Here is a 24,092-nt window from a genome sequence, read left to right as displayed (position 1 = left end):
AGGGGGGGGTCGCAATATTAATTAAAGAATCAATTACTGCCATAAGGAGGGATGATATATTAGCAGGTTCCTCTAATGAGGCCATATGGGTGGAGCTTAAAAACAAAAAGGGGGCAAGCACTTTGATGGGAGTGTACTATAGGCCCCCAAACAGTCGGGGAGATAGAGGAACAGATATGTAGGCAAATCTCAGAAAATTGTGCAAATAATAGGGTAATAATAGTGGGGGATTTCAACTTCCCCAATATTAACTGGGATACTCAGAGTGTAAAAGGCTTAGAGGGTACAAAATTCTTAACGTGCATCCAGGAGAGCTTTTTGAGCCAGCATGTAGAAAGTCCTACAAGAGAGGGGGCGGTACTGGACCTAATTCTAGGGAATGTGGCCGGCCAAGTGGAAGAAGTGCTAGTAGGTGAGCACTTTGGTGACAGTGACCATAATTCGGTGAGATTTAAGGTGGTCATGGAAAAGGACAGGGAGGGGCCGGAAATAAAGGTTCTAAATTGGGGGAAGGCCGATTTTAATAGGATAAGGCAGGATCTGGCCAAAATGGACTGGGATCAGCTGCTTGTAGGAAAATCCGCATCGGAGCAATGGGAGTCTTTCAGAAGGGAGATTGAGACCATACAATGGCAACATGTTCCCGTAAAGGTAAAGGGTGGTTCCAAGAACTCCAGGGAACCTTGGATGTCAGGGGATATACGAGAATGGATTAGGAAAAAAAGGAGGGCTTTTGGCAGATACAAAAGGCTAAAGACGGAGGAAGCCCTAGAGGAGTACAAAAAGTGCAGGGGGATACTTAAAAAAGAAATTAGGAGATCAAGGAGGGGCCATGAAATAACACTGGCGAGCAAAATAAAGGAAAATCCTAAGATGTTTTATAAGTATATTAAGGGTAAGAGGATGACTAGGGAAAAAATAGGGCCCATTAGGGACAAAAATGGCAATCTGTGTGTGGAGCCGGCAGATGTAGGAGGGGTTCTAAATGAATTTTTTGCATCTGTTTTCACTATGGAGAAGGACGATGTAGACATAGAAATACGGCAGGGGGACTGTGATATACTCGAACATATTAACATCGAGCGGGAGGAGGTATTGGCGGTTTTAGCAGGCCTTAAAATGGATAAATCCCCAGGCCCGGACGAAATGTATCCCAGGCTACTGTGTGAGGCAAAGGAGGAGATTGCGGGGGCTCTAACACATATATTCGGAACCTCTCTGGCCACAGGGGATGTGCCAGAGGACTGGAGAACCGCTAATGTAATACCATTATTCAAGAAGGGGAGTAGGGAAAAACCGGGGAACTACAGGCCAGTGAGCCTAACATCAGTGGTAGGAAAATTATTGGAAAAAATTCTGAAGGACAAAATTAGTCTCCACTTGGAGAAGCAAGGATTAATCAGGGATAGTCAACATGGCTTTGTCAAGGGAAGATCATGTCTGACTAATTTGATTGAATTTTTTGAGGGGGTGACTAGGCGTGTGGATGAGGGTAACGCAGTGGATGTGGTATACATGGATTTCAGTAAGGCCTTCGATAAAGTCCCCCACAGGAGACTGGTCAAGAAGGTACGAGCCCATGGAATCCAGGGTGCCTTGGCACTTTGGATACAAAACTGGCTTAGTGGCAGAAGGCAGAGGGTGATGGTCGAAGGTTGTTTTTGTGACTGGAAGCCTGTGGCCAGTGGGGTACCACAGGGATCGGTGCTGGGTCCCTTACTGTTTGTGGTCTACATTAATGACTTGGATATGAATGTAAAAGGTATGATCAGTAAGTTCGCTGATGATACAAAGATTGGTAGGGTGGTAAATAGCGAGGAGGATAGCCTCAGTCTGCAGGACGATATAGATGGGTTGGTCAGATGGGCGGAACAGTGGCAAATGGAATTTAACCCGGAAAAGTGCGAGGTGATGCACTTTGGAGGGACTAACAAGGCAAGGGAATACACAATGAATGGGAGGACCCTAGGCAAGACAAAGGGTCAGAGGGATCTTGGTGTGCAAGTTCACAGATCCCTGAAGGCGGCGGAACAGGTAGATAAGGTGGTAAAGAGCTCCTGAACATTTACCTGAGGAAGGAGGAAGCCTCCGAAAGCTTGTGAATTTAAAATAAAATTGCTGGACTATAACTTGGTGTTGTAAAATTGTTTACAAGGATGTTACCAGGGCTGGAGCGCTTCAGCTATGAAGAGAGACTGGGAAGATTGGGTTTGTTTTCCTTGGAGCAGAGGAGGCTGAGGGGGGACATGATTGAGGTGTACAAAATTATGAGGGGCACAGATAGGATGGATACTAAGGAGCTTTTTCCCTTCGTTGAGGGTTCTATAACAAGGGGACATAGATTCAAGATAAAAGGCGGGAGGTTTAGAGGGGATTTGAGAAAGAACTTTTTCACCCAGAGGGTGGTTGGAGTCTGGAACTCACTGCCTGAAAGGGTTGTGGAGGCAGGAACCCTCACAACATTCAAGAAGCATTTGGATGAGCACTTGAAATGCCATAGCATACAAGGCTACGGACCAAATGCTGGAATATGGGATTAGAGTAGACAGGGCTGATGGCCGGCGCGGACACGATGGGCCGAAGGGCCTCTATCCGTGCTGTATGACTCTATGACTCTATAATCTTAAAATTAGAGCTAGGCTATTTAGGAGTGAAATTAGGAAGCACTTTTTCACACAGTAGTGGAAATCTGGAACTCGCTCCCCAAAAGTATGTGGATGCTGGGTCAATTGAAATTTTCAAGACTTGAGAATGATCATTTTTTGTTAGGTAAGAGTATCAAGGGATATGGAACAAAGATGTATAAATGGAGTTGAAGTACAGATCAGCCATGATCGAATTGAATGGCAGAACAGACTCTTGGGGCTGAATGGCCACTCCTGTTCCTACTTAATTGGATAGAAAAAGAAAATTTGGAACAATCCTTTTCAGATATGACAGCATAGCAGGACAAGAGGACACAAGTTCAAGATTGCGCAGGGAAGGTTTGGGACAGATGCCAAAAAGTTTGTTTTTGCACAGATGGTAATCAGCAGCTGGAATGGGATTACCAAGAATGATAATTGAAACCAGTGCTTATTTAAGAAACAACTAGGTGCTGTAATGGGGAGATGGTAGGGTTGGTATTTTGGAAGGGTGAAATAAATGGGCTGTCGAGCCTTTTTCATCCAAACCTATCTTGTGATCTGCTGATGTGGAGAGTTAGGGTGAAATGCAGTTGGATGTTGAAGTGCAGGAGGTGAGCATGTGGGTAGAAAGTATATTATATAAAATGTATTACATAGGAATGGGGAGGTAGTGGGAGGGGGGCATATACTAGTATTACAAGGAACTTCACCCATTACTTTGAGTTTTATGATTTGATGCCCACTTAGCAACATGTGTAAAGGGCACATAAACTGTGCAGTAACAAAACCAATATTGATGTGTATTTCCGTTCTTTATTCTCTTTAAAATTTCCTATTTCAAGTAAGTTTTTAATTTGTCTTTCCCCTAAGATTCCCTGTACCAATCACTATTCTAAAATACTTGGTGGTAATGCGGATGCATTTGAGCTCCAATTTTTCTCTCTCCCATAAGAGAAAATACCTTGATGACACCCTGCACCTCCCTACATAGCCTTAAATGTTTATTTTAATTAAATGGTCATTTCACAGCGTGATACAGCCCTACTTAGCTCTTCCATGTGAACATATATAGAAAATGTAAATACTTTATTAGAATCTAAACCGTATCATCAGTCAATATTGGTGGATGTAGCGGTCAGCGCTAAAGTTTAAGTTTGACAAGTTTCAGTTAATAATTAAGGCATGGTTTTAATCCAGTCATACGCACATCTGTTTGCTTTGTGTATCCTATTTAAACAAAGACTATTTATTCAATTCCATCTAATTAATAGCTTATCTAAACTGAAGAACACTGAGTGAATTATATAAATTAACATGATACTTAACATGGATGCCGCCAACAATTCACTGCCATTTTATGTCACCTGTAAAGTACACAACAGTACTATCAGAGGTACCAAAACCTTCCTTGGAAGGGATTTCTCGCAGTGCCTCCAACTGCTGGGTGTCTCCAACTAATAAATGCATCACCAGCACATAACTTGGGTTCTTCATTTGGATTTGGCCACAGGCAGGCTTAGCTCTAAGGGAATGTCCAAACAGACTAACAAAGTTACTTTTGTGATTTTGCACGGACTGCCTTTGCATTTGCTTTGAGGTAATAATTTATGAATTCTGACACAACAGCAAATGCCTAGTTGTTCCATTACTGCCGTATCTACTCTGAAGTATAAACTGGCCAGAAGCAGCAGTAAGGGAACTGGCTTATATTGTGGAACTACTTCCATCTCATTTAAAGTATACTCTTTGCAGTGATGGCTTTTTCCAAACTGACTTTCATCATAACGAGATTCAGCAGCCTTATAAAGAGTGAACGTAAATGCACAACGCACATCTCCTACTTGTACGACACAATTATAGATACCATTCTGTGTTGGTCATACAACACACATGCTTCATAATCTGAACTGAGATGATGTGCTTCCAGACTATTACATTTACAAAGAGATCTAAAATCATTTTAGTCTTCTATCATTCAAAGAGCCAAAAATGTTTATCACCACACTTGCCAGTGGCCTCAGACAGACTCCTACCATTTCTACTGATTTTTGATTTCTGATGTTTTTAATGTAGACCAGGAGTAACATTTTGCAAGAGTTTGAGTATATGTTGGCAAATATACAATTGTGCTGTCTTCATTAAATGTTGTAAGAACTAGGAAAATTCAACGTTGAAATGAGTTTAAATGAGCATTAGCGTGTGAAAATTTTCCATCTCTGGCAAGATTATGAATGAATGACAAAGGTTGTTCTGTGTGAATAGCCAATCAGCATCATAGATGGCGGAAGTAATGGAAATGTTTTTATTCTCCTATACACAAATCTGATTTGGATTTTTAAATATATGCTAAATCACATTACCAGCAACAAAAATGCAAAAAAACACCTTATTCTCCAGCCTTCTGAATAGTTAGTTTAAACTACATTTTTGAAAATGTATTGTCATATGAACAACTTCAATTGATTGTTTTCAATTCAGGGCTACATGAAGAACAAAGACATTTAATTATTTTCAAACAATGGTGTTTGTTTAGTTAATGAATGAATACATTATTACCTACATTGACGTTTCAAAATAAGAGCTCTGTATGAACATCAACGTACATTGGGCTTCACACATAGAGAGCGACATCCTTACAGAATACTGGACACCAAGCAGAAGAGGAAAGGGAAAGCAGGGTTTGGGGGACTGAAAGCATGGTCAAAGACCAGGTTTTTAAGAAAGCTTTTGAAATTGGAGAAGCAAGTGACGAGGCTGAGGCACAGGCACGGTGGTTTGAACTGTAAAATTCTGTGATTCTGTAAAAGAAAAACAAAGTAGGAAAGGGGCTTTACATTGAATGCTTTCCCATTCTGAAACTTTGAAATAGGGAAATTGGGTGAAAAGTTCTGAACACCACAGTCCTGTTACTGTGAAGATCACTGGCAAGAGTCAGAGGTTGCCTAAATTTTAATCATTGAACATATTCTAAAACTTGACTGACAAAGCAAAGATTTAAGATTTTATGTTTGAGAAAATATTTTTTGTTTTGTTTGCAGGTGGATGTTACAGACCCAAGGTTTCAAGCTATATACACTTCGCACCTGTTCAACCTGGACCCTTCAGATCCTGGTTTTAAGAAGACGAATGCCACACAGTCTATTCTGGAAGAAAAGTCAAGGCAAAGACGAGAGCAGCAGAAGCAGGCAGCATCTCTCAAAAGGGAGGAGAATGAGGTTACTGGAGAAGAAGTGACCACCATCAAGAAACCTGTAGACCATGCACTTTCTTTGCTTATAAAATCAGTGAAAGCAAAAACGGAACAGTTTCAGGCCCGAAAGAAACAAAAAACAGTGTAACAGAATCTGTGCGCAAAAAGAACAAAATTATCCTATTGTTCTTTCTAATTGTTGCAAATATACTCCTGAGTTTTTATCTCTGACAATGTACATATTGAATAACATCACTGGGAATCAAATTTACTAAAATAAATTGTTGAGATAGGTTCAACGTGTTGCTCTGATATCTTCGTTGTAAATTCAGAATTTACAAGATCCTGCAGGACTAACAGCATTGATGTTAACTGGAGTGGTGCCTTTTTACCAACAATTGAATTTCAATTAAATTCTTCTTTCCACTGCTGGAAACCAAAGCTTTAAAGAGTTGTGTGCCCCAGTTCTCTTTTATTGTTCTTGCCCATACATACTTTGCTCATGCTACTAGTCAGGTGTATTTCTTTTATCTCATCACATGACATCACTAGAAAGCTTTCTAGTAGGAAAGGCTTCTTTATGAAAGCAAAAAGAAAAAAATAGCTGAAGGTCAAACATTGGAGATTAAATTTATAAAAGCTTTTAATTCCTGTCAGATCAAAGTTTGTGATAAGGAAAAATATGAATGTTATGTTTTTTATTCATTTATTATGTTCTGATTTGCAAAACAAAATTCAACATCAAGATGAAACCTTGCTGAATTCGAACAAAAATTCTCCATGTTGCCCAAGTTTTGTTGTTCAACTGCAACCACTTAAATTTAAACAAATAGGAACTTTGTAACAATACAATTAACATTTTATGAAAATTTTATCATATATTTGGATATAATTATGGAGCTACATTTCTCTGGAATTTAATGTAATTTTTTTTGATATAATTAGAAGTCATGCATTCATGATGCATGGTAAATGTCTGTCACACTAAAATGTGTCATACTTGAACGTGATTAACTCAAATATCATATTTATAAAACATATTCTGGAGGGAAAAGGCAATGTTGATTGCCTCAAATTTTACTAAACAACCAATCAACAAACAGCAAGCAAGTGGGGAAGCTTTGAAGAATTGGCACAGTTTCTAAAAGGCTATAAATAAAGTAGCAAGTGGCAAAATAAATTGTTCAGAATATTTTTAAATGTGTTTTCAGCTGTAATCTTTGTCAACAATCTAGGATATAGTGCAAAAAAATTTCTAACCAATATACAAGAAATAAACAATTGGGAACAAAATCATTAAACTTACCCATAGCTGTTAATTTGCTTTATTTGGTAGCACTCTCACCAATGACAGCAAGGATTGTAGATTCATGTCCTGATCCAGGACTTCAGCACATAATCTACGCTGACACTTCAATGCAGTATTGAGGGAATGCTGCATTGTCAAAGGTGCCATCTTTTAGATGAGATGTTAAACTATGGCTCCCATTTACGTGGAACGCGCATCAAGGTAGATAAATCTCCGGGACCTGATGAAATGTATCCCAGGACGTTATGGGAGGTTAGGGAGGAAATTGCGGGTCCCCTAGCAGAGATATTTGAATCATCCACCGCTACAGGTGAGGTGCCTGAAGATTGGAGGGTAGCAAATGTTGTGCCTTTGTTTAAGAAGGGCGGCAGGGAAAAGCCTGGGAACTACAGACCAGTGAGCCTGACATCTGTAGTGGGTAAGTTGTTAGAGGGTATTCTGAGGGACAGGATCTACAGGCATTTGGAGAGGCAGGGACTAATTAGGAACAGTCAGCATGGTTTTGTGAGAGGAAAATCATGTCTCACGAATTTGATTGAGTTTTTTGAAGGGGTAACCAAGAAGATAGATGAGGGCTGTGCAGTAGACGTGGTCTACATGGACTTCAGCAAAGCATTTGACAAGGTACCGCATGGTAGGTTGTTACATAAGGTTAAATCTCATGGGATCCAAGGTGAGGTAGCCAATTGGATACAAAATTGGCTTGACGACAGAAGACAGAGGGTGGTTGTCGAGGGTTGTTTTTCAAACTGGATGCCTGTGTCCAGCGGTGTGCCTCAGGGATCGGTGCTGGGTCCGCTGTTATTTGTTATTTATATTAATGATTTGGATGAGAATTTAGGAGGCATGGTTAGTAAGTTTGCAGATGACACCAAGATTGGTGGCATTGTGGACAGTGAAGAAGGTTATCTAGGATTGCAACGGGATCTTGATAAATTGGGCCAGTGGGCCGATGAATGGCAGATGGAGTTTAATTTAGATAAATGTGAGGTGATGCATTTTGGTAGATCGAATCGGGCCAGGACCTACTCTGTTAATGGTAGGGCGTTGGGGAGAGTTATAGAACAAAGAGATCTAGGAGTACAGATTCATAGCTCCTTGAAAGTGGAGTCACAGGTGGATAGGGTGGTGAAGAAGGCATTCAGCATGCTTGGTTTCATTGGTCAGAACATTGAATGCAGGAGTTGGGATGTCTTGTTGAAGTTGTACAGGGCATTGGTGAGGCCACACTTGGAGTACTGTGTACAGTTCTGGTCACCCTATTATAGAAAGGATATTATTAAACTAGAAAGAGTGCAGAAAAGATTTACTAGGATGCTACCGGGACTTGATGGTTTGACTTACAGGGAGAGGTTAGACAGACTGGGACTTTATTCCCTGGAGAGTAGGAGGTTAAGGGGTGATCTTATAGAAGTCTATAAAATAATGAGGGGCATAGATAAGGTCGATAGTCAAAATCTTTTCCCAAAGGTAGGGGAGTCTATAACGAGGGGGCACAGATTTAAGGTGAGAGGGGAGAGATACAAAAGGATCCAGAGGGGCAATTTTTTCACTCAAAGGGTGGTGAGTGTCTGGAACGAGCTGCCAGAGGCAGTAGTCGAGGCGGGTACAATTTTGTCTTTTAAAAAGCATTTGGACAGTTACATGGGGAAGATGGGTATCGAGGGATATGGGCCAAGTGCAGGCAATTGGGACTAGCTTAGTGGTATAAACTGGGCGACATGGACATGTTGGGCCGAAGGGCCTGTTTCCATGTTGTAACTTCTATGATTCTATAACCTGGTGGTGTTCTCCTGACAGCAGAGAAGGTTGAGAGGAGATTCGACAGAGGTATTCAAAATCATGAAGGGTCCAGACAGAGTAGATCGAGAGAAACTGACCCCATTTGTAGAAGGGTCAAGGACCAGAGGACATAGATTTAAGGTGATTGGCAAAAGAATCAAAGGTGACATGAGGAAAAACTTTTACACAGCGAGTGGTTAGGATCTGGAATGCACTGCCCGAGGAGGTGGTGGAGGCAGATTGAATCATGGCCTTCAAAAGGGAACTAGGTAAGTACTTTAAAAGAAAATATTTGCAGGGCTACGAGGAAAGGGCGGGGGAGTGGAACTAGCTGGATTGCTCTTGCATAGAACCCGGGCGGACTCGATGGGCCGAATGGCCTCCTTCCATGCTGTAACCTTTCTATGATTCTAATTGCACGTTCATGGTGGAGCAAAGGGAGGGGGGATGCACGAGGCCAGAGTTGGAGGAATGGGGAGTTCTGAGGGGGTTTAGTGCTGGAGGAGGTTAGAGATAGGGAGGGGCGAAGCCATGAAGGGATACAAATACGAGGGTGAGCTTTTTAAATTGGAAGCGTTGGGGGATCGGGAGTCAATGTAGGTCGGTGAGCAGTAGGACATGGGCAACAGTTTTGGATGAGCTAAAATTTACAGAGGATGGGAGGCTGGCCAGGAGAGCAATCGAATTAAGTCTGGAGGTGACAAATGCATGGATGAGTGTTTCAACAGCAGATGGGCTTAGGCACAGACAATGGCAGGCAATGTTATGGAGATGGAAGTAGGTGGTCTTTGTGATGGAGAGAATTATGGCTTTGGAAGCTCAGCCAGCGGTCAAATTGAATGCTTAGGTTGTGACCAGTCAGCTTCAACCTGAGACAGTGGCCAGGGAGGGGAAATGGAATCAGTGGAAAGGCTGTAGAGTTTGTGGCGGGGACCAAAGACAATGGCTTTGGTCTTCCAAATGTGTAACTGGAAGAAATTGCGGTTCATCAAAGACTGGATGTCAAAGAAGCAGTCTAACAGTCAAGACAGGTGGTGGAAAGATAGTGCTCGGTGTTGTCACTGCACATATGGAAGCTGACCCCATGTCTGTCTCGATGTTGCCATGGGGCAGCATGTAGATGAGGAAGGCCACGGATAGATTCTGGGGTGACTCCAGAGGTAATGGTATGGGTGTGAGAAGAGAAGCCATTGCTGGAGTTGCTCTGGCTACGATTGGATAGGTAAAGGTAGAACTCAGTGAAGGCAGTCCCACTGAGCTGGACAGTGGAGGGTGGTGTGGTTGACGTGTTAAAGGCTGCAGAGGATGAGAAGGGATATTGCACCATGGTCACAGACACAGGATGTAATTTGTGATTTTGATTGGGGCCATTTTAGGCATCTGGTAGGGGTGGAAACATTATTGGGGTAGATTCAATGAGGAAAGATGGCATGGATTTGGGAGGCGACATGCTCAAGGATTTTGGAGAGGAAAGGGATGTTGCAGATGGGGCAGTATGTATGGGGTCGAGTGGGTTTTTGAGAAAGGGAATGATTATGGCTGCTTTGAAAGGAGAGGACCGTACCTGAGGAGAGAACAATTTACAATGGTCTGGAAGAGAAGTTGAGTGGTAACCAATTTAGTGGAACTGGGGTCAAGGGTTCAAGAGGTGGGTATTATGGATGAGATGAACTTGGAGAGGGCATGAGGGGAGATAGGAGAGAAAGATTAAGCCTATGGGAAGCTTTGGCTTGGTGAGCAAGATGAAAGGGGGAGGGGTGGGGGGAAAAAGCAAAGACAACTGAACAAATGGTCTCTTGGGGACAAAGAAGTCCATGTGCTCTTCACACTTGGAGGTCGGGATGGAAGAGGCATAGGAGAGGGGAAAAGGAGACCGTTGATAATGAAGAAGCCAAGGTTATCTTTGCTTGCCAGGATGATCTTGGAGTAGGGGGTGATTTCGACAGAGGAGGGTGAGGCCCGTTTGCACTTGATATGGTCCAGTTCTAGTAATGGATGGCTGTCAGTTGTGTGCCAGATACGCTCATGTCTGCATACCTTGAACTCGAGAGAACAAAGATGGAGACCATACCAGGGGAGACGACTTGGATAGGAGAGAGTGAAGGTTTTACTTCAAGGACATCAAAGGTGGAGGTTGAGCAGATCGACAGTTGCTGAAGTATTGTGGCGAATGGAAGGTCAAAGGCTAGGCATTTAGGAGTTTGAAAATGCAGTTGTAAGTGATTTCTGAAAGAGTTCTCTTCAAGGGCGAACACACAAGGAAGTGGGGTTGGAAGGGAGTAGGGGTAATGAGAAATAAGGAAGTGGTCGGAAATGGCCTACCTTTGATAAGAGACCACGGGAGTAGAAAGGCCATGTGAGATGACAATATCGAGGGGATGGCCGTGAATATAGGTAGGAATGTTTATATGAATGAAGTGGGTTGAGATGGAGATTAAAAGCTCCAAGGCTGAGGACTCGCTCAATGCAGAGACTAAGGGAGGGAAGATATCTCATGGAAAAACTTGGATTGGGGTTAGGCCTGGGGAAGGATAGACAATGACTATTTTAAAGGAGAGACGAGAGGTGTGGAACAAGATGTGTCATGCTACTGAATGCAGTCTCCACCTTGTTTTATTTTTAAAAATCGATTATTTGCTGACCTCATTCTGCTTTAATAAACTTATCAGTGTGAATTTCAGCTTCCATCCATTCACTGATGATACCCAGCTCTATTTCTCCACAATCTCTCTCGACACCACAACCACTTCCATGCTGTCAGACTGCCACAACTTCAAGTCAATGATGTGCCACAACTTCCTTCAACTTAATATTGGGAAGACTCTCGCCATTGATTACACCCCTCTCCCCAGCCACCCACTGCGTGAAACCTTGTGCTGAGCTGAGCTTAATAAGGCCACATCCTATCTGTCACCAAGACTGCCTAATTCTATCTACACAATCTGGACTACCTCCACCTCAACCTCTCCACCACTGAAACCCTTATCCATGCTTTGGTCACCTCTAGATTTGATTAATCCAACACCCTTCTTTCTGGCCTCTCATCTTCCACACTTCACAAACTCTAACAAATACAAAATGTAGCCACCCATATCCTTGTCCTGTACTAACTTCTACTCACCCATCAGTGCCAATCTACACTGGCTCCTTGCCCCCAACATTTTAAATTTAAACTCCTCATCTCATAATCCCTCCATGCCCCACCCTATCACTGCAACCTCCTCCAACCTTATATCTCCCCCCCCCCCGCCTTAAACTGATCCATTCAGTTCTCTGACTCTTGCCTTTTATAGTTCTGCCTTGCCATTTGCCTCATTATTTATGACAGGGCTTTCAATTACCTTATTTCCACTCTTTGGAACCCCTTCATTCCTCCACACACTCTTCTCCTTCAGAAGCCTTCTCAAAACCCATCTTTTCAACCAAACTTTCACTCACCCTTCCTAATCTCTCCCTCCATGGTTCAGCGTCCATTTCCCTGTCTATTTTCATTTGTGAATTGCCTTGGGGTGTTTTTTTCACATAATAGGTACTATCTAAATGCAAGTTGTTGTTGGATGCCCTTCCAGATTTTAAAAAATAGGAATGTTCCTGGTCACAAAACATCTGGAAAGATTATTCCTTAATTTGTTGTCTTCAACATACCATTCATTGTGAAATAAAACCAGCATATCCGGTGGGATGTTTCCAGGATGTCTCTTTTCAAAGCATTTCTCGTCAACCCACTACTTAACTTTCCTGTGCCCTAGTTACAAATCCCGTATCATGGCTTCAGCTGCTGTGGTCAATATTGGCATTTTCCCAACCACTTTTCCTTGTGTAAGTGATTTAACAACAGTTTCCATAAGCAGACCAAGGACTGGACTTTCCTTTATTGCCTGTTTTTGGGTTCGCAAAGCTAAATAAAATGAGGCAGTAATGGCTACTGCCTGAAATCCACTGCTTAAAATGGGACTTGAGTTGCCAATAGGCCGTCTCACCCCACAAACAAATGGAGTTAAGTGAGCGTGGCTAATCCCCCTTCCACTTTTCCTAACTTTCATCCTGAACCCACCCCAAAATTTTACCACCATATTAAATAAGTGCAGTATAGCTGAGGCAGAGACTGCATTCAGGAAGCCATTTCGATAGTCACACCTTAAGGTTGATTCTCCCTGCCTGCATATCAATTTTAATTATTCAGTGCTCTGGAGGGTCTGTCAGGACTTCTACAGTTCTGTTTAATCAACTCTGCGGAAAATACAGTTTTGCACTGGGAACATGGATTTCCCAATGGGAATCCTATTCTTATCATAGTAGGTACAGCACAGGAGGAGGCCATTCGGCCCATCGTGCCTGTGCTGGCTGTTTGAAAGAGCTATCCAATTTGTACCACTCCCCTGCTCTTCCCCCAAAGCCCTGTAAATTTTTTCCCTTCAAATATTTATCCAATTCCTTCTGAAAGTTACAACTGAATATGCTTCCACCACCCTTTCAGGCAGTGCATTCCAGATCATAACAGCTCGCTGCATAAAAAAATGATTCATCCTGTCGCCTCTGGCTCTTTCAATCTGTGTCCTCCTTAAATCTGTGTCCTCTGGTTACCGACCCTTGTGCCAGTGGAAACAGTTTCTCCTTATTTACTCCGTCAAAACTGTTCATGGTTTTGAACACCTGTATCAAATCTCCCCTTAACCTTCTCTGTTCTAAGGAGAACATCCCCAGCTTCTCCAATCACTCCACATAACTGCAGAGGTGGAGGATGAGAAGATAAAGAGGCTAGATTGGACATGTATGGTGTGAGGCATCACAGAAGGCATTTCTTCCCTACATGGCCGTACCCACTCATCAAGGTTTACAGATCAAGAAGGTCTTACGTAGATTTTTCTGACCATCACTGCTGCAGAAGGCAGAGCATTCCTCCCAGAGGCTATTAAGAAAATGTGATTTTATTTTATTTGGAACATAGGAACAGGAGTAGGCCATTCAGCCCCTCAAGCCTGTTCCACCATTCACTTAGATCAGGGCTGATCTGTATCTTAACTCCATCTACCCGCCTTGGTTTCATAGCAATTAATACCCTTGCCTAACAAAAATATATCAATCTCAGTTTTGAAATTTTCAATTGACCCCCAACCTCAACAGCTTTTTGGGGGAGAAGTTCCAGATTTGCACTGCCTTTTGTGTGAAGAAGCGCTTCCTGACATCACCTCTGAATGGCCTAACTCTAATTTTAAGGTTATGCGCTCTTGTTCTTGGAGAACAGGGAAAAATATCGCATGCAATTAATTGACAAAAGCAACCATAAGATTAGCCAAAAGATCTCTGGAAAAGATGATGCATAACTGTGGCAGGAATAGCAAAAGCTTTTTTATCTATGTCAGAAGACCATAAAGAACTGTATAGGGCCACTAAAGGATATTGTAGGGCAGATTCAAAATGATTCTCAGGCTATGGCAGTGCTGCTAAATGACTGTTTTGGATCAGTCTATACTCCTGTAGATGATGCTTATATTCCAGATGAAGGGTGCTCTGTATTGAATAGCATTATTAATACTAAAATGGATAGTAACGTCATGTTGGATAGATTAGGAAAGCTCAGAATTGCTTGGGCTCCGGGTCCGGATAATATTCATCCAAGGGTGATTAAAGAGATGGAATGATTCTATGATTCTAAGACAAGTGCTCTGTGAGCCCCTTGCCCGTATCTTCAATAGTTCAAGAGTCAGGGATCATTCCCTTAGATTGGAAGCTAGCTCATGTATCTCCTATTCTCAAAAAAGGGGACAAATCAGAGGCAGGGAACTGCAGGCCTACCAGCCTGACATCAATTAATAAGAAGACGTTAGAAGGGATCATAAGAGATGCCCTTTATGATCACTAGGAAAGGGAAGGGGCCATTAGAAATACACAACACGGCTTCTGAAAAAATAGGTTATGCCTAACAAGTTAGATAGAGTTTTTTGAGGAAGTCACTTGGGTAGTGAATGAGGGAAATCCGGTAGACATTGTCTACCTGAGCTTTCAGAAAGCCTTTGATAAGGTAACTCACAATAGGTTACTTCACAAGCTAGAATCTTGTGGTAGCAGTAGAAATTCAAAATGCTGGATTAGGAATTGGCTCCAATTCTGCAGCCAAAAAGTTGTAGTTAATGGATGTGGTTCAGCTTGGAGACATGTTATGCGTGGTGTTCCCCAGGGATCGGTCCTAGGCCCGCCAGTCTTCGCAATCTTTATTAATGACCTGGACAGTGGTGTTGGGAGTATGGTAAGTAAATTTGCAGATGACACCAAAATCTGTGCAAGGATTAAGACGGTAAAGGAGTGCAATCAAAGCCAAAAAGATTTAGATGTGCTAGGGGAGTGAGCCACACATTGGCAAATGGCGTTTAATTTAGATAAATGTGGTGTCATGAATGTTGGTATGGCCAATGCAGAATACACGTATCATTTGCAGGGAATAATACTGAAAGAGGTTGAGAGAGAGAAACATCTTTTATTGCACCAGATCACTAAAAGTTCATGACCAATGTAGAGAAACTATAGCTAAAGCTAACAAGGTATTGGGTTCTATTAATAGAACCATTCAGTATAAATCATAGGACACCATTTTGACACTATACAGGAGGCTGGTTAGATCGCACCTTGAGTTCTGTGCCCAGTTTTGGTCCCCCCACATGGTGGGTGATATAGTAGCCTTGGAAGAGGTCCAGAGGAGAGCGACAAGAATGATTCCTAGTTTAAAGAAACTCAGCTACTCAGAAAGGCTCAAGGACCTTGGTCTATTTACTTTAGAGCAGCATAGACTTAGAGGTGACCTGATAGAGGTCTACAAAATAATTAAAGGGCTGGATAGCATCCCTATTGATAAATTATTCCATTTTAACAGATTGGGGAGGACCTGGGGACACGAGTTTAAACTACGCAACAGTAGGAATAGACCGGATATCAGGTGGTTCTTCTTTTCCCAGAGAACTGTGAGCCTCTGAATGCATTGGCAGCTGGTGTGGTGGGTGCTGACTCTCTGCCTTCAAGAGGGTGCTGGACCGGTTCCTGACTGGGTCAAAGGTCGCATCATATCATAGTATGTTACAGCACAGAAGGAGGCCATTCAGCCCATCGTACCTGTGCTGGCTCTTTGAAAGAACTATCCAATTAGTCCCACTCCCCTGCTCTTTCCTCATTGCCCTGTACATTTTTTCCCTTCAAGTATTTATCCAATTCCCTTTTGAAAGCTACTTTTGAATCTGCTTCCACCACCCTTTCAGGTAGTGCATTCCAAATCATAACAACTCTGCGTAAAAAAATGTTTCCTCATATTGCCTCTGGTTCTTTTGCCAATCACCTTAAATCTGTGTCCTCTGGTTACCAACCCTCCTGCCACTGGTAAATGTCTTTGTAGATAACATTTGGTCCATGTGATCTCCTGGAATGGTTTCAATCGCCTGAGGGGATCGGAATGAATTTTACACTGTATTTTTCTCCTTATTGGCCCTGGGGTTGTTCTCTGTTTTCTTGCACCCCCTCCAAGGCCAATACATCCTTCCTGATGTGTAGTGCCCAGAACTATTTTGTTGCGTGATGTATTTTTCAATGCTTTTAGTTTTTTTTTTAAAAAGGGAGTTACGTTCTCTAGGAACTATGGTATTGCTTTTAAAACAATACAACTTCACATTTGGAAATGGATTTGCAATCTAGGCCTTTTTATTGATGTTAAAATCTGACTAACTTACCCCCCACCACCTTTTTTCCTTCCCTCTCCTTTCTCCCTCCACTGGGACTCTAGCAGCCCTGCAAACACCATTCACTATCCATTTTTTTATTCGTTCATGGGATGTGAGCGTCGCTGGCGAGGCCGGCATTTATTGCCCATCCCTAATTGCCCTTGAGAAGGTGGTGGTGAGCCGCCGCCTTGAACCGCTGCAGTCCGTGTGGTGACGGTTCTCCCACGGTGCTGTTTAGGAAGGGAGTTCCAGGATTTTGACCCAGCGACGATGAAGGAACGGTGATATATTTCCAATTCGGGGTGGTGTGTGACTTGGAGGGGAACCTGCAGGTGGTGTTGTTCCCATGTGCCTGCTGCCCTTGTCCTTCTAGGTGGTAGAGGTCGCGGGTTTGGGAGGTGCTGTCGAAGAAGCCTTGGCGAGTTGCTGCAGCGCATCCCGTGGATGGTACACACTGCAGCCACTGTGCGCACCGCGGTGGTGAAGGGAGTGAACGTTTAGGGTGGTGGATGGGGTGCCAATCAAGCGGGCTGCTTTATCTTGGACTGCTCTCACCCTTACCGTGGTGGTTTTTAAAAAAATCCTTCGCCATCTTCTGAGAAGTGAAGGAGGCTTCTTCACACCCGGCACGCGCGCGAAACCACAGTAAAGGCGGGAAACAAAAAAAAACCCCCACGCTGACCCGGATCTGAACTAAATGCCGGCGAGCAAGCAGCGGACGGAAGTAAAAAAAATTTCATATTAAAAAATGCTGAAAATACTTAGCGGGTCAGGCAGCGTCTGTGGAGAGAGAAACAGCGTTAACGTTTCGGGTGGAAGATCTTTCGTCAGGGGGGCGGTTGCGGGTGGTCGAGGGCGCTGCCAACGGTCGCTGGCCCGCGCGGGGAGTGGAATGTCCGGCCGTTAAACCGCCGCCCGCGCGAGACGGAGCGCGCGTGCACGCGCCAGTCAGTCAGTCCAGTCAGACCCGGGCCTTTAAACCAAACGCCCGACAGGGTACTGACTGACTGACTGACCGACCGACCGATCGGGCGGGCGGAGTGTGGTGGGGAGAAGGACATATTTTGTGTCCTCGGCGTTGTCATCATTAAAAGCGAGGTTGCTCCCGTGCCCCGCCACCCTGACCGCTTGATGGAAGGGGAAAGTTACGATGGCGTTCGGATGTGACCATGGAGGCTGCGGGGAGCCTGGGACCTGGGGACACGCAGCCCCCGGGCACTGCCTGGCCCGGTGCCGCTGAAGGAGTCGCGCCGATGAAAAGGAATGAAAAAGAAGTGACCAAAGAGGGGAAAAGCGTGGGGTTTGTGCTTGTGCACGCAGGTGAGCTTTCCCCGTTGTATGGCCGCCGGCAGCAGCCCTCCGCTTTGCGAGCCAATGTCAACCTTGACCATAGGTTACACCCGGGCTAGTGGGCTGGGAACTTGCGGGTTCATGCATGATCAGTGTGTCCTGACTCCGATTCAGACAAATCTGCAGAGCACATAAGTGCAAAAGGTCATTTTCTCCATGCCAACATTATTGATATAATTTTCCCCCTATTTGTAAATTCACGTCGACCTCCCACAGCGTTGCTCACGGATTAAAAAAAAAGAAAAATTCCTTTCTGTAACTATCTCTTCCCCACACTGATCGCTTATTTTTCTTTGTTTTCTTTACCATTGTCTCTCTTCACCTCCCCCCCCCCCTCTTTTTCTTCTCTATGTTCACCTTCCTTTACCTTTTTGTTGCTCCTGTTTTTCAGTCATTCTTTACTACACTTATTTTCTCTAGCCCCTGTGGCATTACCAATAGTGAGAAACATAATCAAAAAGAAATTCTTGAAGCTTTCAGTTTTATCTTGGGCAGAATTCCCTTTCAAAGGACTATATCTGTTTAAGAGAATATCTGTCATCCCATGACACAACAGATGGTTTATGATGAACCTAAACATCAACTTTATCTGTTTCTTTATTATATTTTTAATATAAATTAGTACTATTTACTGAGAATTTGGAATGCAATGTAACTCCAGCAGCTTCCTTACTGAGAATCCCAGAACATTCTTATCGTTACTAAATGTGGGCATTAAATAACAAACTCCCCAGTTACCCAAAAATCAATGGATTACTATTAAACTCCTACCATAAAGAGGAATAATAGACTCTATAGCACGGTGTCAGCAACACTTATCCCATTCCATTAAAGTGAACTTAACTCCATGTTTTATTCTAGCACTACAAGAATTTGAGTACGATTAAAGAAAAAATAAGTTGTCAGCTTTGGAGAGGGGAATGAAAATATTTCCGCGAACTGTAGGCAGGATATTGTTTCTTTTATAAATCTGGAAATTCAGGTTATAGTATAACTATTTATTTCGTGTTGAATAGACCACATGTATTAATGTTGTCTTCCCCTAATGAGGATACTTGTAGATTGCGTAAAAGTGTTAAATTGTTTTTCTTAGTGGTGCCCTCCTCTTGGAGAGAGCACATGTAGAGTGTGTTTATTGTTTTGGTGGCATTGGGTATACTTCTGCCATCCTATTGGTCTATTTCCAAAGAGGAAAGACTAGGTTCATCTTGCTTGCCTTCTTGCTGTCCTAGCAGTTGTAACTGAGGATATGTTTCTCTTGTCCAGTTTGACCTTGAGTAGGTCATAGTAAAAGATGTGCAATTATATCAGATGGGATTGCAAAACACGTGTCCCATTGATAAAGAATCATTTCATGTCAATATCTGTTTCTTTCAATTCTTTTCTGTAGTATAACAGCACTCTCTCTAGACTAAACATGCAAATCTTCTAGTGCATTTTGTGTGTCTAGAATGGCATAAGAGCTTGGGTCTCTGCTTTGAGCCCAGGCACACCCAAGTTCTCCATAAGCTTTGTGTGATTAGCCCCTGCCATAACTCCACTGTTGCCACCGACTTTGCTAGTAATTTGTTTGATCAGACGAGACTGCAAAACCGTTGCATCCTGCTTGACCTAGAGCAGAACTTGAAACACCTAATTTTATTCACTACGAGAACACTTACTTTCAAATCTGCAACATTGCTCGCCTCCATCCCAACTGCCCCAGACACCCATATTCATTATTTTATCACCTCTGGACTCAATTTCTCCCATGACCTCTTTGCCGGCCTCACTATCTATCCCCCACAAACTTCAACTTGTTCAGAAATCACCAATCCGTATATGGTCTTGCATGCCATCACCCCCTCCCCAATCCTCACTGACTTGCATTGCCAACCTTTTCTCCCAACAAAATTAAAATATTTGCAGCTGCCTTGAAACCCTCTCCCCACCCCAGTGTAACTATCTGATATGTCATGGTCATCTCTAGAAATAACCTAACTATAGTAGAGCGGTATGAAGATGAATTGACTGTACCATTTAATTTTTATGGATATTATCAGACAACTGGATAAGGGAAACCTAATGAGAGAGGAAGTACTAGAGAGACTGGAATCCTTGAAAGTTGATAAGTCACCAGGGCCGGATGGATTGTTTCCTAGGCTATTGAAGGAAGCTAGGGAGGAAATAGCGGATGCTCTGAGGATCATTTTCCAATCCTCACTAGATACAGGGGAGGTACTGGAGGACTGGAAGACCGCAAACGTAGTATCATTGTTTAAAAAGGGTACGAGGGAAAGGCCGAACAATTATAGGCCGGTTAGTCTTACCTTGGTGGTGGGCAAACTATTAGAATCAATACTGAGACATAGGATAAACTGTCACTTGGAAAGGCATGGTTTAATCAGGGATAGTCAGCATGGATTTGTTCAGGGACGGTCATGCCATACAAATCTGATTGAATTCTTTGAGGAAGTGACAAGGAGGATTGATGAGGGTAGTGCAGTGGATGTTGTCTACATGGATTTTAGTAAGGCATTTGACAAGGTCCCACATGCCAGACTTGTCAGAAAAGTAAAAGCCCATGGGATACAGGGAAATGTGGCGAATTGGATCCAAAATTGGCTCAGTAACAGGAAACAAAGGGTAAAAGTCAATGGATGTCTTTGCGAATGGAAATCCGTTTCCAGTGGTGTGCCACAGGGCTCAGTGTTGGGTCTCTTGCTGTTTGTGGTATATATTAATGACTTGGATTTGAATCTAGGGGGCACGATTGGCAAATTTACAGACGACACAAAAATTGGCCGTGTAGTTGATAGTGAAGATGATAGCTGTAGACTCCAAGAAGATATCAATGGGTTGGTGGAGTGGGTGGAAAAGTGGCAAATGGAGTTCAACCCGGAAAAGTGCGAGGTAATGCACTTAGGGAGGGCAAACAGTAAAATGGAATAAGCAGGAAGCGGGAATATATTGCGAGGGGTCGAGGAAGTGATAGACCTTGGAGTGCATGTGCACAGGTCCCTGAAGGTGGCAGTACAGGTAGATAAGGTTGTGAAGAAGGCATATGTAATGCTCACCGTTATTAGCCGAGGTATAGAATACAAAAGCAGGGATGTAATGATGGAACTGTATAAAACGCAGCTGGAGTATTGTGCGCAGTTCTGGTCACCATATTACAGGAAGGACGTAATTGCTCTGGAGAGAGTGCAGAGAAGATTTACAAGAATGTGGCCAGGGCTTGAAAATTGCAGCTACGAGGAGAGATTGGATAAGCTGGTGTTGTTTTCCTTGGAGCAAAGAAGGCTGAGGGGAGACTTGATTGAGGTGTATAAAATTATGAGGGGCCTTGATAGAGTAGACAGGAAGTACCTGTTTCCCCTAGCGGAGAGTTCAAGAACTAGAGGACATAGATTTAAGCTGATTGGCGGAAGGATTAGAGGGGACATGAGGAAAAACCTTTTTACCCAGAGGGTAGTGGGTGTATGGAATTCGCTGCCCGAATTGGTGGTAGAGGCAAGGACCCTCAACTCTTTTTAAAAAGTACTCGGACCTGCACCTAAAGTGCTGTAAGCTGCAGGGCTACGGACCGGGTGCTGGAAGGTGGGATTAGAATGGGCACCTGGTTGTTCTTCGAGCCGGCGCGGACACGATGGGCCGAATGGCCCCCTTCTGTGCTGTATCTTTTCTATGGTTCTAACTACACTGGAATTGGATTTGAGGGACTGCACTAGTGCAAGTATTTCAAAACACCAGCACCCAAGTAAAATACCAGAGTAACCACCTTGTTGATCATAAAATCCTCTCTGCATCTGTTGCAAAATATCCATTAACAAAGTACTTGTATGTTGGCTTTTAAAATCCAGAATGTATTTACTTATATGAAGCACCTCACCATACATGACAGAAGCCAGGTTAACTTTTGATTGGCTCACAATGCATCAGCAACAAAAACTACTTCAAATAAAATTGATTCAAAATAACTTAGTAATCGGAGTTTGAGGTTTATTTGATTCTGTTCATGCCCTATTGTGTTCTCATTGATGTCTACCACTCCTACCTTAGTATAATTTAAGTTATGTTGATTGGTATTTATGTAATTTAAAATATATTAATTGCCAAACGTAAAGCTTTCTCCTTCTCCACCCCTACTCTCACCCCAAAAGATTAATGCTAACCATGGTCGGGAAGATTGTGATGATTCAATGTGGCGACCTCTACGGTTGATATCAGTCATGCACTTTGGACAAGAAGTATACTTCAGTTGTGTAGGCTCTCCCTTTCCTCTCCCCTTCCAATCCCAGATGCCCCTCCTGGGATTGGAAGGGGAGAGGAAAGGGAGAGCCTACACAACATATTTCTACATATCTATTCACACTTAAATAGCAATTTATGATGGGAGCTATTTATTTTTGTCCCAGGGTTAAACTGAATCATAAATGGAATTATGTACGGCCATAGTGAAAAGTGAAACAAATAACCCCAACATCCCGCATCATGGTTCTTTAATACTTCTGAGTTTGCGATGGAATTCTAGAATAATTTCAATTCATGGTCAGTTGAGTAAATATATTCCAAGTCTATCATCACCTGGCACTATTACCATGATAACTCTGAAACTTGGGGTCCATTCAGATTCACATAGCCAGCTTTATGGTGTCAAATGCTTGATTCGAGAGGCTAAGCAGAGAAAATTGTGGCACAGTAATGTTCTTGTGCCTCTAGTGCTTTTTTCTCTCTTGAAATAGACCAATAGGATGGCATTGAGTTATACATAATGTCAGCAAGACAAGAAACACACTCTATAAACACGCCACTAATACAGGCAATTTAACACTTTATACACATTTTTACATACTCTAAAAGTGCCCTATCCAAGAGGAGGGCACCAATAACACATACGATCTATTCAAAACTAAAATATGTATAGTTATATTATAACCTGATTTTCCGATTTGATAATATGAGCAATATCCTGTGTCCCCACCAGTCACCAGAAGGCTTCAAGTGCATCAGTAGACACTGTGCGATCTCTCTACGGTCACCCTGGTGTGCACAAGGCCTTGAAGGCAAGCTGTTGGAGTGACCCACCCTGTGGATCCTTTGGATGGCGGTTTTAGCCAGGCCCAGGAGCAGACCCACTCAGAGGTGCTCCGACCTGCTCGCTCCTCTGCTTACCAGGTGATCGAAGATGTGCAACTCAAAGTTGAGGAGCAGCCCCTTCAAATATTGGAAGAGGGGCTGCAACCTCTGCCAATGTACCTAAATATGAGCCCACATAATTGGCATGTGGCCTGGATATTTGTGAAGTGGCCCAAAAAGGTGTTTGAGGCCACCGTGCCATGCAACACCCTCCACCTCTGGTCCCCACTGGTGCTGGGGAGGATCCCCAAATCAAGGGGCTTCCACTGAGGATCCTCACCTCTGCTGGTTGGCAACCTTTATTGCTTTTTATTGTACTTGTAAGTATGGTATGTAAGATTTAATAAATATGCTAGTGATGTCTAATGGTATCATGTCAATATTGTGCCCACTCTTTACAAGAATTCTAACTGAGAAACTTTGATCTGTGTGGTATAATTGAAATGTCAGCTGTCTGTTGGATGAATGGGTGTATAGTTAAAGTCAACACTGTTGCCTAGTCATAACTCAAGAATTAAATTGTGACTGCACTATTATATCAAACTGATTTTGTGAAACAAATATGCATTGCCACTGATGAGAAGACAATACAAAAAGACAAGGCAAAATTGATAGGCCATTAAATAATAAGACTTTATGGGATTAAGTTATACATAAGGGCAAATAATTAGAAATTAAATAGTAAATTGTGATCCTATCTCAGATGTTAAAATCTATTTTGAGTGTATACATAATAAGTGCAATATAATTTTTATTTGAATGGAGTGTTTCATTGGAGTTATGATCTGGTATCTCTGTATTATTTGTGTTAAGTTGGGGCATTATGGTTCTATTTTGCCATTTTAAATAAGAATAGTGTTTCCTCTGCTATCTTGGTGTCTCAGGCACCATTTTCCTAGTTCAGGATGGGCAGACAGCCTGCTTCTGCATGTTCTCAATGTTGCTTTGTAATCTAAACATGGGAGGTACACAAAATTGACCTGGGTTCACCTGCACTTATTTTCTACCTTTGT

At 42.8% G+C, this 24,092-nt stretch overlaps 2 protein-coding genes across 4 annotated transcripts in view; both read left to right on the top strand.

Moving 5' to 3' along the window:
* The window catches only part of esf1 (ESF1, nucleolar pre-rRNA processing protein, homolog (S. cerevisiae)), a 45,560-nt gene extending 39,294 nt beyond the window's left edge, over positions 1-6,266 (top strand). Inside the window, exon 14 of the mRNA XM_067989464.1 lies at positions 5,666-6,266. Coding sequence (XP_067845565.1) covers positions 5,666-5,965 — 300 coding nt within the window. The 3' untranslated portion in view covers positions 5,966-6,266. The remainder of the gene's footprint in view (positions 1-5,665) is intronic.
* Positions 6,267-17,346: 11,080 nt separating this feature from the next.
* The window catches only part of tasp1 (taspase, threonine aspartase, 1), a 91,534-nt gene continuing 84,788 nt past the window's right edge, over positions 17,347-24,092 (top strand). The window contains exon 1 of one of the 3 annotated variants that reach the window (XM_067989462.1): positions 17,347-17,931. In XM_067989462.1, the coding sequence (XP_067845563.1) occupies positions 17,781-17,931 (151 nt within the window). In that variant the 5' untranslated portion in view covers positions 17,347-17,780. The remainder of the gene's footprint in view (positions 17,932-24,092) is intronic. The other 2 variants (XM_067989461.1, XM_067989463.1) reach the window with 2 other exon arrangements.

This window comes from Heptranchias perlo, chromosome 8, assembly GCF_035084215.1.
Source record: "Heptranchias perlo isolate sHepPer1 chromosome 8, sHepPer1.hap1, whole genome shotgun sequence".
NCBI classification, from domain to species: domain Eukaryota; kingdom Metazoa; phylum Chordata; class Chondrichthyes; order Hexanchiformes; family Hexanchidae; genus Heptranchias; species Heptranchias perlo.
The sequence above is the reverse complement of the archived record's forward strand: the minus strand, read 5'-3'. Positions and strand labels throughout refer to the sequence as shown.